Source organism: Polyodon spathula, chromosome 1 (genome assembly GCF_017654505.1).
Source record: "Polyodon spathula isolate WHYD16114869_AA chromosome 1, ASM1765450v1, whole genome shotgun sequence".
In the NCBI taxonomy this organism is placed as follows: Eukaryota; Metazoa; Chordata; class Actinopteri; order Acipenseriformes; family Polyodontidae; genus Polyodon; species Polyodon spathula.
Window position 1 is genome coordinate 28072573 of NC_054534.1, and position 14353 is coordinate 28086925.

Here is a 14353-nt window from a genome sequence, read left to right on the forward strand (position 1 = left end):
ATAAAACATTGCCCTGTTCTTTTAAGTTGTTATCAGCCCGTCTTTCCAAAGGAACAAAGCAGGATACACATACTACAAAGCTTACACAAATATGAAGCTTACACAAATATGAAAATGATAAGGCTCTAGATATGTGTGTGTGTGTGTGTGTGTGTGTGTGTGTGTGTGTGTGTGTGTGTGTGTGTGTATATGTCCTTATATATATATATATATATATATATATATATATATATATATATTTTACACTACCATGGACTGTCTGGTTCAAGTGGCACTGCAGTCTGTCTGGTGATGCAGTGTGTATTTAAATTACAATTTATATTTGTATTAGGCTATATTAAAAAAAAAAAAAAGATAATCTCCCTCTCCCCATGGTTGCATCAGATCCTCTTTCCTTCCCAGATGTTTTTACCTTGTTCCTAGGCAACCAAGCATGGCTCACACAAGTCTTTGTTTTTGATATCTTGATGCATATTAATGAGGTTAGTTAAACAACTCATCAGCACTGCTGTAGAAAAAGGTAGGGGAATTCAAAAATGGACGTTACAGGATTTATTGGCATAAGTGGTCTGATTTATCAAATTATTTTGGCTAAAATGCACTTGTGCACATTTTTAAAACCTAAAGCAATTATTTAAAATTAACAAAAAAATAAGTTTACTTTTGTATTATGCAAGATTTCCTGTGTACTCTGATGCATTGATTTAGTCTCTTGGCTGAAGTTTGAACATTTGTTGCACTATGTAAAATAAGTCATTGTCTCTTTCTTTTCACATGGGACCCAACCTTCAATCTTTAATCAACATTGTCTTTGTAATTACTTAGGCCATGTATTGGAGACAAGCACGATAGTCTGCATTTACATTGCCAAATAAATCTGTATCTAGGATATCTTAAGGTTAGTAGTGATTGTATCTGTGGGCTTTGTGCTGTTTGGTTAAGAGATAAATTACCATGGAAACATTTCCTTGAAGAATAGGTCCTTAATGAAACAAAGTGCAGTGATGTTGTCCGGGTAGTGCTGGCCTTTGGCGACAGCTACGGATTGTGTTAGCTGTCTATACAATAACAAACAGTATTTTTAGACAAGACAAAACAAACAAAACACTCACAATAAAAACACAGGCCATTCCATGTTGTTCCGTAACCATAACTGAAGGAACAGATTATGTTGCTTCATCCCCTACTTATACCTTCACTCATGACCCCTTGGTAAACGATTGCATCTGCTCCTCCAATCTGTGGCTGCCATGTCATTTCCCTTCCGGGTCAATGAGTTAATGTACCAAAGCTCCGCCCCTTTTCTAAATGACCCACTTCCTTTTAACCTTAGGAGCAAAGTGTCAGGCCAAACAGTCCATGGTATTCTGTTCTCATTACTTAGTGCTATCACAAGTCGGGAGGGAGATTTACCACCAAGAATCATTGTCTTTCTGTCTCACTTTGTTATTTAGATCTGAGTTCTTGCTTTTATTAAGACTAGCCTGTCTAGAGATACTGTAAAGAGAAAGCTCTGTTATGATTTATAAGATACAGAGGCTAAAATAACAATCGCAAGAACTGAGTTTTTTAACCCTGTAGCTGCCTTTAAAAAGAAAAGAATAACAGGTCATCAGTTAATTTGTAATGTCTGATCTATTGCCCTAATCCTACATGTCACAGTATCATATTGATGAGTCAGAACTAGGCTGGCTACTCCCAAGGTTATTGGTTTGGTTTTCAGAATCTGGACATTTTAATCAACACCCCTCTTTGGCTTACAGGTTGTATATATTCCAGCCGTCAATAGAAGAACAGACGGTGCATCGTGGAATGATTGTGTTCTTTAATTCGTGTTGCTTTTCATTAGAGTTGTTCTCTAGCACTTTTGTCAAGTGTGGCACATTTAGAAATGCTAAAAGAAGCTTCATAAATCCTAGATGAAAGGTTAAGTTGTCATGACGTTTCTTTTAATATTTGTAAATTCAGCACTAATGAGTGTTTTAATAGTTATGGTTGAAGTCTGGCACACTAAAAGTTAATCTTTACTGAGTGTGATTAATACGTTGTCATCTTTGTTTCATAGGACACAGCAGGTCAAGAGAGGTACCGAACAATTACAACAGCATACTACCGGGGCGCAATGGGATTTCTTTTAATGTACGACATAACCAATGAAGAGTCCTTCAATGCTGTGCAGGACTGGTGAGTTAAATACCATCACTTTTGGATTATTTAAGATTTGTTTGCTTTTGATTTGAAGCTGTAATCCAAGAGTATGGCATGAAAATTCTTCACCCATACTGGAGTAGTGAAAGTAAAGCTTCTGTGCATCACAAATTGGCTTACTGCATTGTTACAGACTGCCCTGCAAATACATTCTTTCAATAAGCATGCTGCATATCATTTAAAACAATGCTGTTTATAAAATGCTGATTCAATATTTTAAGATGGAAGTAACTTACAGGAGGATGTTTTAAGTAATTTCAAGAATGAAGAATGCATTTCCCTGCACTCGGCTCCTCTATTGAAAGTGCTGAGCTCAATACTACATACTCTGCATTGTCTTGTGATTGTGATCTGCATTGTCTTGTGATTGTGATCTGCATTGTCTTGTGATTGTGATCTGCATTGTCTTGTGATTGTGATCTGCATTGTCTTGTGATTGTGATCTGCATTGTCTTGATAGATTGTACAGTTTCTTCAAATCAGTTTGGTAGTATTCTGTTCTCTCTTTGGATTGAAAATTGAACCTCAGCAACAAATACAATGTGAGAATCATAGGAGCAAAGGGGCACAGTTCCTGTACAACACTCAAAATGTTTTATGGAGAACAGCGCAGCAGTGCAATTTAAGCCTACGAACAAAACAATTTAAAACCAGCCTGATAATTAAAACCCACATTTTTTTATTTTTTTTTTTTAATACATTGTTTCAAGTTATCCTGAAATAATGTAATTAAGGGTTTTAGTGCACCACATTGAATATCGTAATCCTTTTTGAATAACAGGCTTGGATTCCCAGTAACTGTACATTGTGTGTTGACATTCTGTTACAGTACGGGTTATCCTGGAAAAGAGGTGACATTTCAATTTGACCAGCTTTTTAATGTTCCTTCACTGTAGTCAGTACAATGAATCAGCAATGTGTAACACCAATCATTTGTCATGCCCTTAGCTCAAGTTTGCACATCTTTCTTATCTCAGTGTCCCCAGGTTATCTGAAAGGAAACCTTCAGAGGTAAAACTGGCATCGCTGTCTGACCAAAAAAAAGGACTTTGAACAGCAAACAGAGCAACCTAGTTCTTTAATAATATATGACATTAATTTAAAATGAAATATATATATATATATACACACACACACACACACACACTGCTCTTTGAATGGCTATTACTTGTTGACATTACTTGGAGTGTTTTTGAGTCATTTTCTTTTGTCATATAAAATACAAGGCCACAATATGAACATTTTCCAGCTGGACTGGTAAAAAGCATACATGATATTGCTGTAGGGTTATGTTCTCTTTCCTTTGTGTTTTATTACAAACTTCTGTTTGTCACACTGCTACTGTAGTTTTGAGATTTACGATTATACTGTAAATTTACAGTATAATCGTAAATCTCGAAAAACTACTCACTTCTAAATCTTTTGTAGTCATTTTTGTATTACTTTAGTATAAATACATGTTAATTTGGATTCATATGTTGTTTTTTTCTGACTTTATGTGAACAAAAAGACACAAAAGCTCCCGTTTTGTCATTGGAAATAGTGATATTTCAAAATATCACTGTCCTGGTCACAAAAGCAAAGTTTGTGGGGAATAATAGCCATTTTCTATACTTTTGAGGAATAAGCAATTAGGAAATAACACTTACTACCCAGGAACAAAAAAAAAAAAAATGTTTTTACACGGTGCAATCAATTCTGAACAGATGTTAAATGGAATATTTGACAAGATTGTTTAAGGCATGTATTAATTGCTGATACACAATTAGTGGGTTCAAAAGGATTAGTTGGGAGAGTACACAGTATTAGGGGGTTGTGACAGAAAGACAATGATTCTTGGTGGTAAATCTCCCTCCCGACCGGTGAGGGCGCTAAGTAACGGAAACAGAATACTCTGACTACGTGACGTGACATTTCTTTCCGAGGGTTAAAAGGAAGTCGGTACACTAACTCATTGACCTTGAGGGCAAATGATGTGGCAGCTGCAGATCGTAAAAAGCAGCTGCAATCATTTACCAAGGAGTCATGAGTGATGGTATAAAAAGGGGGCGAGGCCTTGTATCTGTTCCTTCATTTGTGGTTATTAATAAGTGACCTGGAAGGACCTGTATTTGTGTGGGGAATAATCGTGAGTGTTTGTTTTGTTCTGTCTATTGTTGTTTGTAATCACTAGACAGCTAACATGTTCCAGAGCTGTCACCAGAGGCCAGCACAAACCTGGGACAGCACTTCAGTTGTACCACTGTAAACTGTACCAAAATCACTAATTCACGCACTAAACGGACTTGTGTATGTGTCTTGTGTTTAATGTGGGGATACAATAACAGAACTTTTATTATATAACCACTGGGACCAGCCCAGGGATTATAAATGTAAATAATACACGCCGCTGTATTACTTACTTACCAGCATTATTATTTACTATTTGTTTTGCCGTCAGGCACTACACAAGGAAATAAAATAAAACAAACCTTTTTCACCTGGGTTATAATTGTCTGTGTGTTCTTTGATCACCTGCACCTGCACACTGTTAGTCACTAAGAGGTGTCAGCAACCTCTACTCAAACTGTGTAACCAATACAGATTATTTATTTTGCGTGTGTCATGAGTACATTGATTTGTAATACATTTGCAGTGTAAAAGAAAACAGAAAAGAGTGGTAAATCAGTGTTTTTGTTCGTTTGGTTCTCAATTACAATGGATGGAGACTGTAAAAATAGCCGATTTTAAAGGTAAAAATATTATGTTTGAATTATCTAGTAACTCAATTTATTATACAGTATATTTAAATATGATCATATACAAAGATACAGACTTGTTGAAAAGTCAGTTCGTTGAGCTTATTATGAAACATCCATAAGGTCTTTTCAATCACATCTGAGGTCCCCTGCAAAGAGAACTTGTATATTAGATAATGGAAAAAAAATCAATATGTGTGTCAAAGTGGTTTGCAGGGTACAGGTGTAGGAGTGATGCGGTGCACATTGAAGAAACAGACGGTGATTATCCAATCAGAAAATAGATTTATTTGTAATCCAGGTCTAGTGACCAAACAAGAATTACAGGCAATACACAGCAATGTGTATTGCACTGTTCAAAACAAAGGGTTTACAGTCCCAAATAATAAACACAGTCCCATTACAAACACATTACACAAACAAACAGTCCTGGGTGCGTGCTGTAGTGCTTGTGGTGCTATTACAGTTATTTATTGTGACACAGGTGGAGTGCTGTCCGCGTTCATGCAGGCCTCTGGCGACAGCTCCAGACATGTTAGCCGTTTACTAATAACAATGAAAATAATTAGAGATAAAACAAGCAAATACTCACGATTCAATTCCACAATTCACAGGTCCTTCCAGGTTCTTTCTTTAACCAAAATGAAGGGAAAACATGTTTTCGTTATAAGCATTTGGGCGACACAGTATATTCCCAGCATTGTAAATAAAAACGTGATTTGGTATAATTTAATTAAAATGCTATTAATAATAAATGAATCATGGTAAATATTTCGTCTGATAGTTAAAAAGTACAATGCTTTGGGCTGTCAGGGCTTGTTTTCAAAAGATGTCAGCACGGACATGTACGTGTGTGTGTGTGTGTGTGTGTGTGTGTGTGTGTGTGTGTGTGTGTGTGTGTGTGTGTGTGTGTGTGTGTGTGTGTGTGTGTTAATAGAGAGAATATATGCATGTCTCCAGTCACAAGTGGTTTTCACGATCAAGCTGCCTTATGTTTTGCGTATTGTTATTGATTTGCATCCAGGGCAGGTCAAACATCAGATAAAAAACTAAATTGTGTGTTCCTTTGCTGCAATTTCAATCGGGCAGTGTGTTATGCCCGCTTACAAAGATTTGCATCGGGCAGTGTGTTCCGGGCTTAAGCTAGCAAGCACTAGATACTGAGTTCACACCCCACAAAAAGAAAATAAGCATCCCAGCCCAGGAACTCACAACTTCTACTTTAAATATCGCAATAAGGTAAATAGAAACAAAGGCTTAGACAATAACATTGCATTACTTAACATTTCAGAAAGAAAGTCTGGTCTTTAGTACACATCACGGTTTGCGGGAAAATAATACATTTCCAAATGAGACCCAAATGAACACTATATAACAGTACACTTTATTACAATTTCTATCAGTCTTCCATGTCTCCTAGGAGTTCAATTCTGTCAGATAAAGTACACTTACCACGTTTTGTGACATATGTATCATTTTGCATCTGTTTACTGAAGACACTGTTTGCCAGAAGTAGATATTTGGCTGGCCTCTTGATTTTTATTGCTCCATTAAAGGAATTCTTATTGGTTTCCAGGGAAACCGTTATCACCTTTTAGAAATCTCAGCTCTGCTTGTAACCGCTCCATCAATTTGAAAAGCCTCTGTTTCATTTCCTCTCTGACATTTTGAACTTTCTGTTTTGCTTTTTCTCCTACACCAACAGCTTTTCAAAGCCTTATACAATAAAATAAAGTGCTGGGTGGTTTGTGAAGCTATTCGGTGGGGATTTGGACATTACACTTCAGAAACAACAAAAGCTTAATGACCAATTAAATAAAAAAAAAAAAACTGTTCTGTTTTTTATTTTATTTAATGATAAAATGTCAGGGGAAAACATTCCATTCTGCTTTATTGTAATTGCCAACAGTATGACTTATCAGACTCAGTATTTGTTAAAATGCATTAAAGCTGGTTTCATTAGCACTATTGTAACATTTTGTAGTCCTATACCATTTTTACATTTAGTTACAGCAGTGAGAGTGGCCTCAGGCAAGACCAGCTACTATTCACCTAGGGGCAAAACGAGTGTTCTGATACCAAATGAAATACTTTGGTAGTTAAAAAACCCAACCTAATCCTGAATTTGTGTGTGTAAAGGCAAGTACAGCACAGTGCAAAGTATTACAAGTACGTTTTTGTTTTTTCTTTTACTTCCTGCACTCCACACATAGCTCCCTATTGTGAAAGCAACAAGGAGAGATTGCACATGTACTGTACTAGTCAATAAGTAAATACATAATTCCAGTTTAGGATTTAGCCTAAACATATTAATTTTATTTATAAATACAGTGAATATGAAAGTCACTTTGTTATGCTGCTGTAGAAAAAAAAAAAAAAAACAGACCTAACCAATCTGGCAAATATATTTCAACAATGTATTGATGCTGCTTTCAGACAGCCTTCTATATATATATATATATATATATTTTTATTTTTTTTACTGTAACATGTCTGAGTGTTGGTCCCAGACTCCTCCCACTGCTACTGCTTAACAGAGTAGCCCAAATCAAACTTATGGGACATTTTACAGTGAAAAAATAAAAATTAGGCAATATAAACAATTCTGCTGAAAATATACAATTGTTCTTTTAAGGTCATACGTTAAGATTGCAGGATAAGCGAATTACGTGAAAAACTGTCTGCCATATTGAAAAGGAATAACTTGGTCCTCATGGTCAGACCAGATATGATCTTGGATTGATGTAATCCACATTTCCATTGGGTCCCTGAAGCAGATAAAGTCAAGTTTGATCATATCAACAAAGGCTTTTTACCTAGGAGAGAAACAGCAACCAGGTCAGCCCCAAGATGAGATTTAGAATACACTTAAGATGATGCCAACTTTTTTTTAATGGAATCAAGAACTGCTGAACCATAATGAACAACGTGGTGTGTGGTATAATTTACTCATTATTTTGTTTGTGTGGACAGGGTATTAGTTGCAACAGAGGGCATAGAAAGTAACATTTTTTAATGAAGCGCTGGATCTTAATACAACCACCCTAAAGCTCTCAAGCCTTCTCTATCATTGACCTCTTTCCTTTGTAGTGTTATGCATTACACTCTAGTCACGCAATGTAAATAATCTAATATGAAAACGTGATTGTGAAAGACAACCATATTTATAACACGTGTTTATTATACTTTATATATAGGCAGCGTGGGCAGGGAGTGCTTATTAATAAAGAGTTTAAAGGAGGTGTGTGACGAAGTGCCCGCCCCTGTGTGTATTTTCTGTTATATGTTGCGTGTGGTGTGTTAATGTTGGTGTATAGTCATTGGTACACGGGATATAAATGGGTCTGTGTAACACGAGTGTTTAAAATGTATATTTTATTTAGGCACGAGGATTGCACAGCACTTCACGTGCAAGTAAAATGTAGTATGTGAGCATGGAGCACTTTATTAATTCACGTGCAGTTGTACTGAGACTCCAGTTGAATGATTGATTAGCAGTCGAGTTTCGGTACAGCTGCATAAAAGCAGCATGTTTTCACTCACTCTGGGTTGTGTGTTCAGTGAGTGGAGAATGGGATAGGAGACGGAGGTAATACTTGTGATAATTGTAATAGTATTAAGTTAAATATCTGCTCATCATGTTTGTCTGTATAGTCCGTTTTGTTTGTCTCTCTTGTTTTGGCGAATGTGCCGTGTCCTGTATTTTTGTTTGTTACAACCTTTTTATTTTCTGTTCTGTTTATTTATTAAACGCTGAGCGAAAGCATTCGCTCAGCTCCACCAAACTCCACCTCTCTGTCGTTTTATTTCCTGCTTCTGGTCTGATGTCACCCACTCTGGCCGTCTTTGTGACAAGGGGTTATTTAGATTCGCTACTGTCATTAAAAAAAACACACCAAAACAGTGTTTCTGAATTAGAAATGTATTATTTCTAGTTTTGTAACACTGTTGAAGTTTCCATTAGCAGTCTGAATTTCTCCATCTGTGTTCAGGCCTTTTGTAATGTTAAGGTACAAATAAACTTCTCAGGTTCGTCAAATGAGGTTGAGGAAGAGGGTGGGTGATTAATTCAGTTATATCACTGTCATCTTGTCCTACACAGTTCTACATTTACAGTGGTTTTACGAGGATAGCATCTTTTAGCATCAGTGGGTCTTGATAACAGATCATCACAATATTAACAGCACTCATTAAGAACATGGGTACAAGCAGAACCCATATGGGTGGTGTGTGGTGAACATTTGGGGATTTTATTCTTTAAAAAGAAACCCTGTATTTTGCTCACACTATTCAAGCTGTTCTCCCAATCTGTGGAGATAATTTTCCAATTAAAACTGCATCACTTTGTACTTATCAAATCATTTGCAGTTGCAAAGTCCCTGTGCTGTTAAACACAGTTGGCAAACCCTACTGCATGAGAAAGCGTTTCTTTTGATAGTCTCCCCATATGCATCCAGTGCTTTATATGCATCTTGTTAAGTCTTTTTTAACTTTCATAGATCCTTCTTCCTAATATTTTGCATAGCGCGACAGTAATGAGCAAAGGCTTCACATCAGTAAAGAACGTCAATTAAAATCACTAAGCCAAATAGCAGCCCCATGTGTTCTTTATCGATGTTTAACCTTAAGAAGCTTACCAAAGAGATGAGAGACTTTTTGAATCCATATAAAAAGCTTTGCTCCTTGAAAGGAGAAGCAAATTTTAGCGTAATGTAGCAGCAAAAAGAACAAATTATATTTATTTTTCTCTAATACTGTTTCCTAATACTGAATGTCTCAATTCTGGATGTTTTAAATCTTTTATTCTTGGGACTAGTTCAAGTACACTTTTCTGTCTGTCTGTCCATGCCTCTTGTCCAGTTGTGATTTAACATGAGCCTGTATTGAGAATATTAGAGTCTGGTGGTATATGGTATTGTCCAGTTGTGATTAACTATGAGCCCGTATTGAGAGTATTAGAGTCTGGTGGTATATGATATTGTCCAGTTGTGATTAAATATGAGCCCGTATTGAGAATATTAGAGTCTGGTGGTATATGGTATTGTCCAGTTGTGATTTAACATGAGCCTGTATTGAGAATATTAGAGTCTGGTGGTATATGGTATTGTCCAGTTGTGATTAACTATGAGCCCGTATTGAGAATATTAGAGTCTGGTGGTATATGGTATTGTCCAGTTGTGATTAACTATGAGCCCGTATTGAGAGTATTAGAGTCTGGTGGTATATGGTATTGTCCAGTTGTGATTAAATATGAGCCCGTATTGAGAGTATTAGAATCTGGTGGTATACAGTAGCAAGTTTACTGCACCGTGTTTACTTTTCCTTCAACACAGATGGGCTTTTGTCCGAAATAACCTGAAATAAAATATTTTTTAATCAAATAAACCTCTTGTGTACATCACAAAAAACATTTCATTTTTTCATGTATGTACACTGCAGTTATACCTTCTTTCAAACCAGCATCTGCCCATATGTTTATATTAAAAATACCGTTCATGTAAGTCATGGTTATTTACGTTCCTGATGCTACTAGCTCCAGTTTTGCATTTACGCCTGCATAAATGATCACTGCATGTTCCACACCTTCAGATAAACACAAAGTAATGTTTACTGTAACAATCAAACAGTATAATTTCTAAAGAAATACGTATCCATTCTATATTTAAATATCTTGTAACATGTTCGATTTGTTCCGCACAATGTGTACCTCAGCATTTCGGTATAGATTTTTTCAAATTGCAATTGTTTAGTTCACTTACTGTGCGCTTCTTAAACAGTTATGAGGTATTTGTCTGCCTAGTTATTAGCTTTAGAAAGCCCATACTTTAGAATTTCAATTATGTGATCATAGTAAATGTGGGCATCATTAGCATTTCAGTGTTATTCAATCTCATAATCAGAGAGACACAGCCATACTGTTGTTATGGTGCATTGTTGCTATGCTGTTTCAGAATAATGGGGGAAGTGTTGTTAGCATCACTTTCTCAGGAAAAAAAAAAAAAAACTTTCAAAACTAGAAATAAGCTTCTTAAGAATATCCAAGACCTCTTAATTAAAGTTTAATTGTGAGATGTGTTACTTCAGTAGGTGTTTTTCTTCTTTCTGAAAAAAAAAGTTTCCACACGTGTCTTATTTAATCGATGGTGCCCGTTGGTGATGGCTCTGCCATGCTCAGCCATGTGATAGTTGACCACGACGTTATGCCTCCCGAGATGAAGGTGAGGGCACTAACGAAAGTCAAGGTCAACTATCACATGGTAGAGCCATCATCGAGAGGGCACTATTGCTATTAGAAAACTATTTTTACCGTTGTTTTCTTAAAACAAAAAAAAAAACAACCTTAAAACCTAGATTTACCTTGAACCTGTACTGATTTGTCAGGTACCTTTCCGCTGAGTAAAGATGGTCTAAGAAAATAGTCCTGAACATTTTTTAAATAAAGAAGGATGACATACTTAGAAATAGAAAAACAGTGAGTTTTTATTTAGTAAGTTGATTTTTATTTTGTATTAACTTGTTAGGGTTTTAAACCCCTATTTATAATCAGGACATTGCCTGAGGAACAGCATTCTAAAATGCCTCCTAACTCACCATGTTTATACATTCAGCCAAAGCCTTGCTCTCCTGAATCCATATATGAATGGAGCAATATTGCTGAACTATCCCCATCTCGCTTTATGTTAATCTATAGGTGGGGTTCAAGGGGCGGAGCTAGGCACCAACAACCTATCATCTCCTGTCATCAATTAAATCTACCTTATTGAAACATTAGTCACCTCTTCCTAGCTGTCTTGTGTTTTTTCGTTTGGCATAAACCTAAGCGATTTCAAGACCCATCAACCTTCGTATACCTCAATAATGGAGTACTTACAGCAGTTGTCATCGGATTCAGAGGATTCCCAGGATTTTCTGCCATTACCAGATCATTCTCCTCCAGCTTCAATCCAGGGTCCATCCAGTCCTCCGTTCTTTCTCCCCTTTGGTATTTCAGTTACATCTGATCAGGCTCCCGATCAGGATCTCGTCCACGTTCCAGTTCAAATGATACCTACCGTTCCTGCCACTCAAACATCGAATCTGCGCCAATCCAAGCGACTTCAGCCTCAGGACGCCCCTCTGGATCAATTGTTTTGGAAGGACTGGCCCATGAATAAATTGATAAAAACCCTCCTTAAAAACAGTAACGCGATTCCAGCAGGGAGTGATAGAGGGTCTCTTTTTATTCTCTATTGCAATTTAGTTTCAGCAGAACCAGTCTTTCCTCTGAAAAAACATAATCAGCAGCTCCCAGCCACTCAGTGTCCTAAAAGAGACAGCAGGCAGTCTATTCAGGATCAAATCACCCCACAACTAGCACCGCTAACCAGCAGCCAGCCATTGAAATCCAACTTTCGCAAATAGTTAACGAGATGAAATCATTTATGCAGCCTTTTGCCGATACTCTATCTTCGGTCAGTTCTCAACTGTTGGATCTAGATAAAAGGGTGTCTAATGTGGAACAGGGAAAACAATCTACAGCGCTGTCATTAATTCCAGCATCTAATTCTGCAGTGCCGCCTACAGCTTCTTCTGGTCCAGCCCTAGTTTCAGCCAGCGAAACAGATCCTCCAATATACAACCTCGCTACTGCCTTTACATACTCTTCTCCAACTACCGCTAGACGTCACACTATATCTCCATAAATCAGACGTAACATTCTCGAAGGTAAGGACATTAATCTTGTTTCACTATTAATGACGATTTCGGAATTCTTGGACCATAGAGTAGTGGATTGCAGAGATTTGGCAGCAACTGTAAGATCCAGAGATCCCAGACTGTTTAAAAATCTTACATTAGGGGAATTTGTCCTTGCTTTCTCCATATTCAGAGATGTGTTATGCTCGGTATATCCTAACCGCAGAGCTGAATTGGACTCATACGAATACTACATCGTGGAGCTGTCTGTCAGATACGGAGGGACTATGTTTTTTGAGTATCATAAAGCATTCTCTGCAAAAGCAGCAGCGATATTGGCAGCAGATAATTACATCATCAATTGGGCACAACCTGACCCAGATCTATTTAACAGAATTTATGGTGGTTTAAGAGCTAACGCATGTGGGGTCTGTGCTTCAACAGCTCACTCAACATCCCTCTGCCCTAAAGCTGCAATTGCATCAACATCTAAAGCACCTGGTTTCGCCGCTAATTCATACAAATCTTCAGTACCTAATCCTATACATTCTTCATCTCCCCTCGATCAATCCACAAGGAAAGACAAATACGGGCGCAGTATTAGATTTTCAGGAGGAAGACGAATCTGCAACAATTTCAATACTGGCTTCTGTTTGAATAAGCAATGCAATCTTATCCACATGTGCAACAATTGTGGAGACGCTCACGCTAATGCAATCTGCCCTTTAAAACGCAAGTGACTTTCCCCGATGCTCACAGTCTTTACTCCTATAAACATCCCGGCATTATCAAATAAATTACACAATCATCCCGACAGTAATTTAATTAATTACCTGATCGACGGATTAAAAAAAAAAAAAAAAAAAAGTGTTTCAACCGGTCTGACTCAAATTCCTTCTTCCTCGTTCAAAAGCAAAAATCTTTATTCAGCGACTCAAGAACCACGATTAGTGCAATCTCTCATCAAAAAAGAAATTATAAAAGGATTGATAGTCGGTCCATTTTAGCTTCTCCTTTTCCAGTATATAGAATTAATCCTATCGCCATTGCTACGAGGAAAATGTCAGGGAAAAAAAAAAAAAAGCATCTCATTATTGATTTATCAGCACCACAGGGGTCAAGCAGCAGCAGCGCTCATTAATTCCCCAAGATCAATTTTCCCTGCATTACATCACTATTGCAGACGTAATACATTCAATTAAATTAGCAGGTCGTGGTTCCTGGTTAGCAAAAGCAGATATATCAGACGCATTTAAAGTAATGCCAATCCATCCGTCTCTCTGTCACCTGTTTGGTTAAAAGCTTATTTTCTGAAGTTGGCGTTCCGCTTTCAGAAGAGAAATCAATCAACCCCCTTCATTCTTTGGAATTCCTTGTAATCATTCTAGATACAGAAAAGTTTGAAGCTAGCCTGCCTGAGTCTAAACTTAACCATATTCGTTTGCTCATTGAGGATTTTCAGATCAGTAAAACAATTAAAAAACGGGCACTGCTTTCATTGCTGGATTATTTTAACTTTGCAATAGGTATCATTCCACAGGGGAGGATGTTTATATCTCGACTGCTAGCGCTGGCATCAACAGCAAAAAAATCTGGACTCCTATATAAATATCTCCTCAGAAGCTAGGAAAGATATTAAAATGTGGTTTGTGCTTATTCAGCACTGGAACGGTGTCTATGTTTTATGATGATTTCATTTCAGCTCCACATGATATGGCTTTATTTACTGATGC

The 14353-nt window shown here is 37.1% G+C and overlaps 1 protein-coding gene across 1 annotated transcript in view; it reads left to right on the forward strand.

Annotated features, from left to right (window-relative positions):
* LOC121316790 (ras-related protein Rab-3C-like) overlaps positions 1 to 14353 on the forward strand; it is a 50558-nt gene that overhangs the window by 23956 nt on the left and 12249 nt on the right. Inside the window, exon 3 of the mRNA XM_041251993.1 lies at positions 2066 to 2184. Within this exon, the coding sequence (XP_041107927.1) occupies positions 2066 to 2184 (119 nt within the window). The remainder of the gene's footprint in view (positions 1 to 2065; positions 2185 to 14353) is intronic.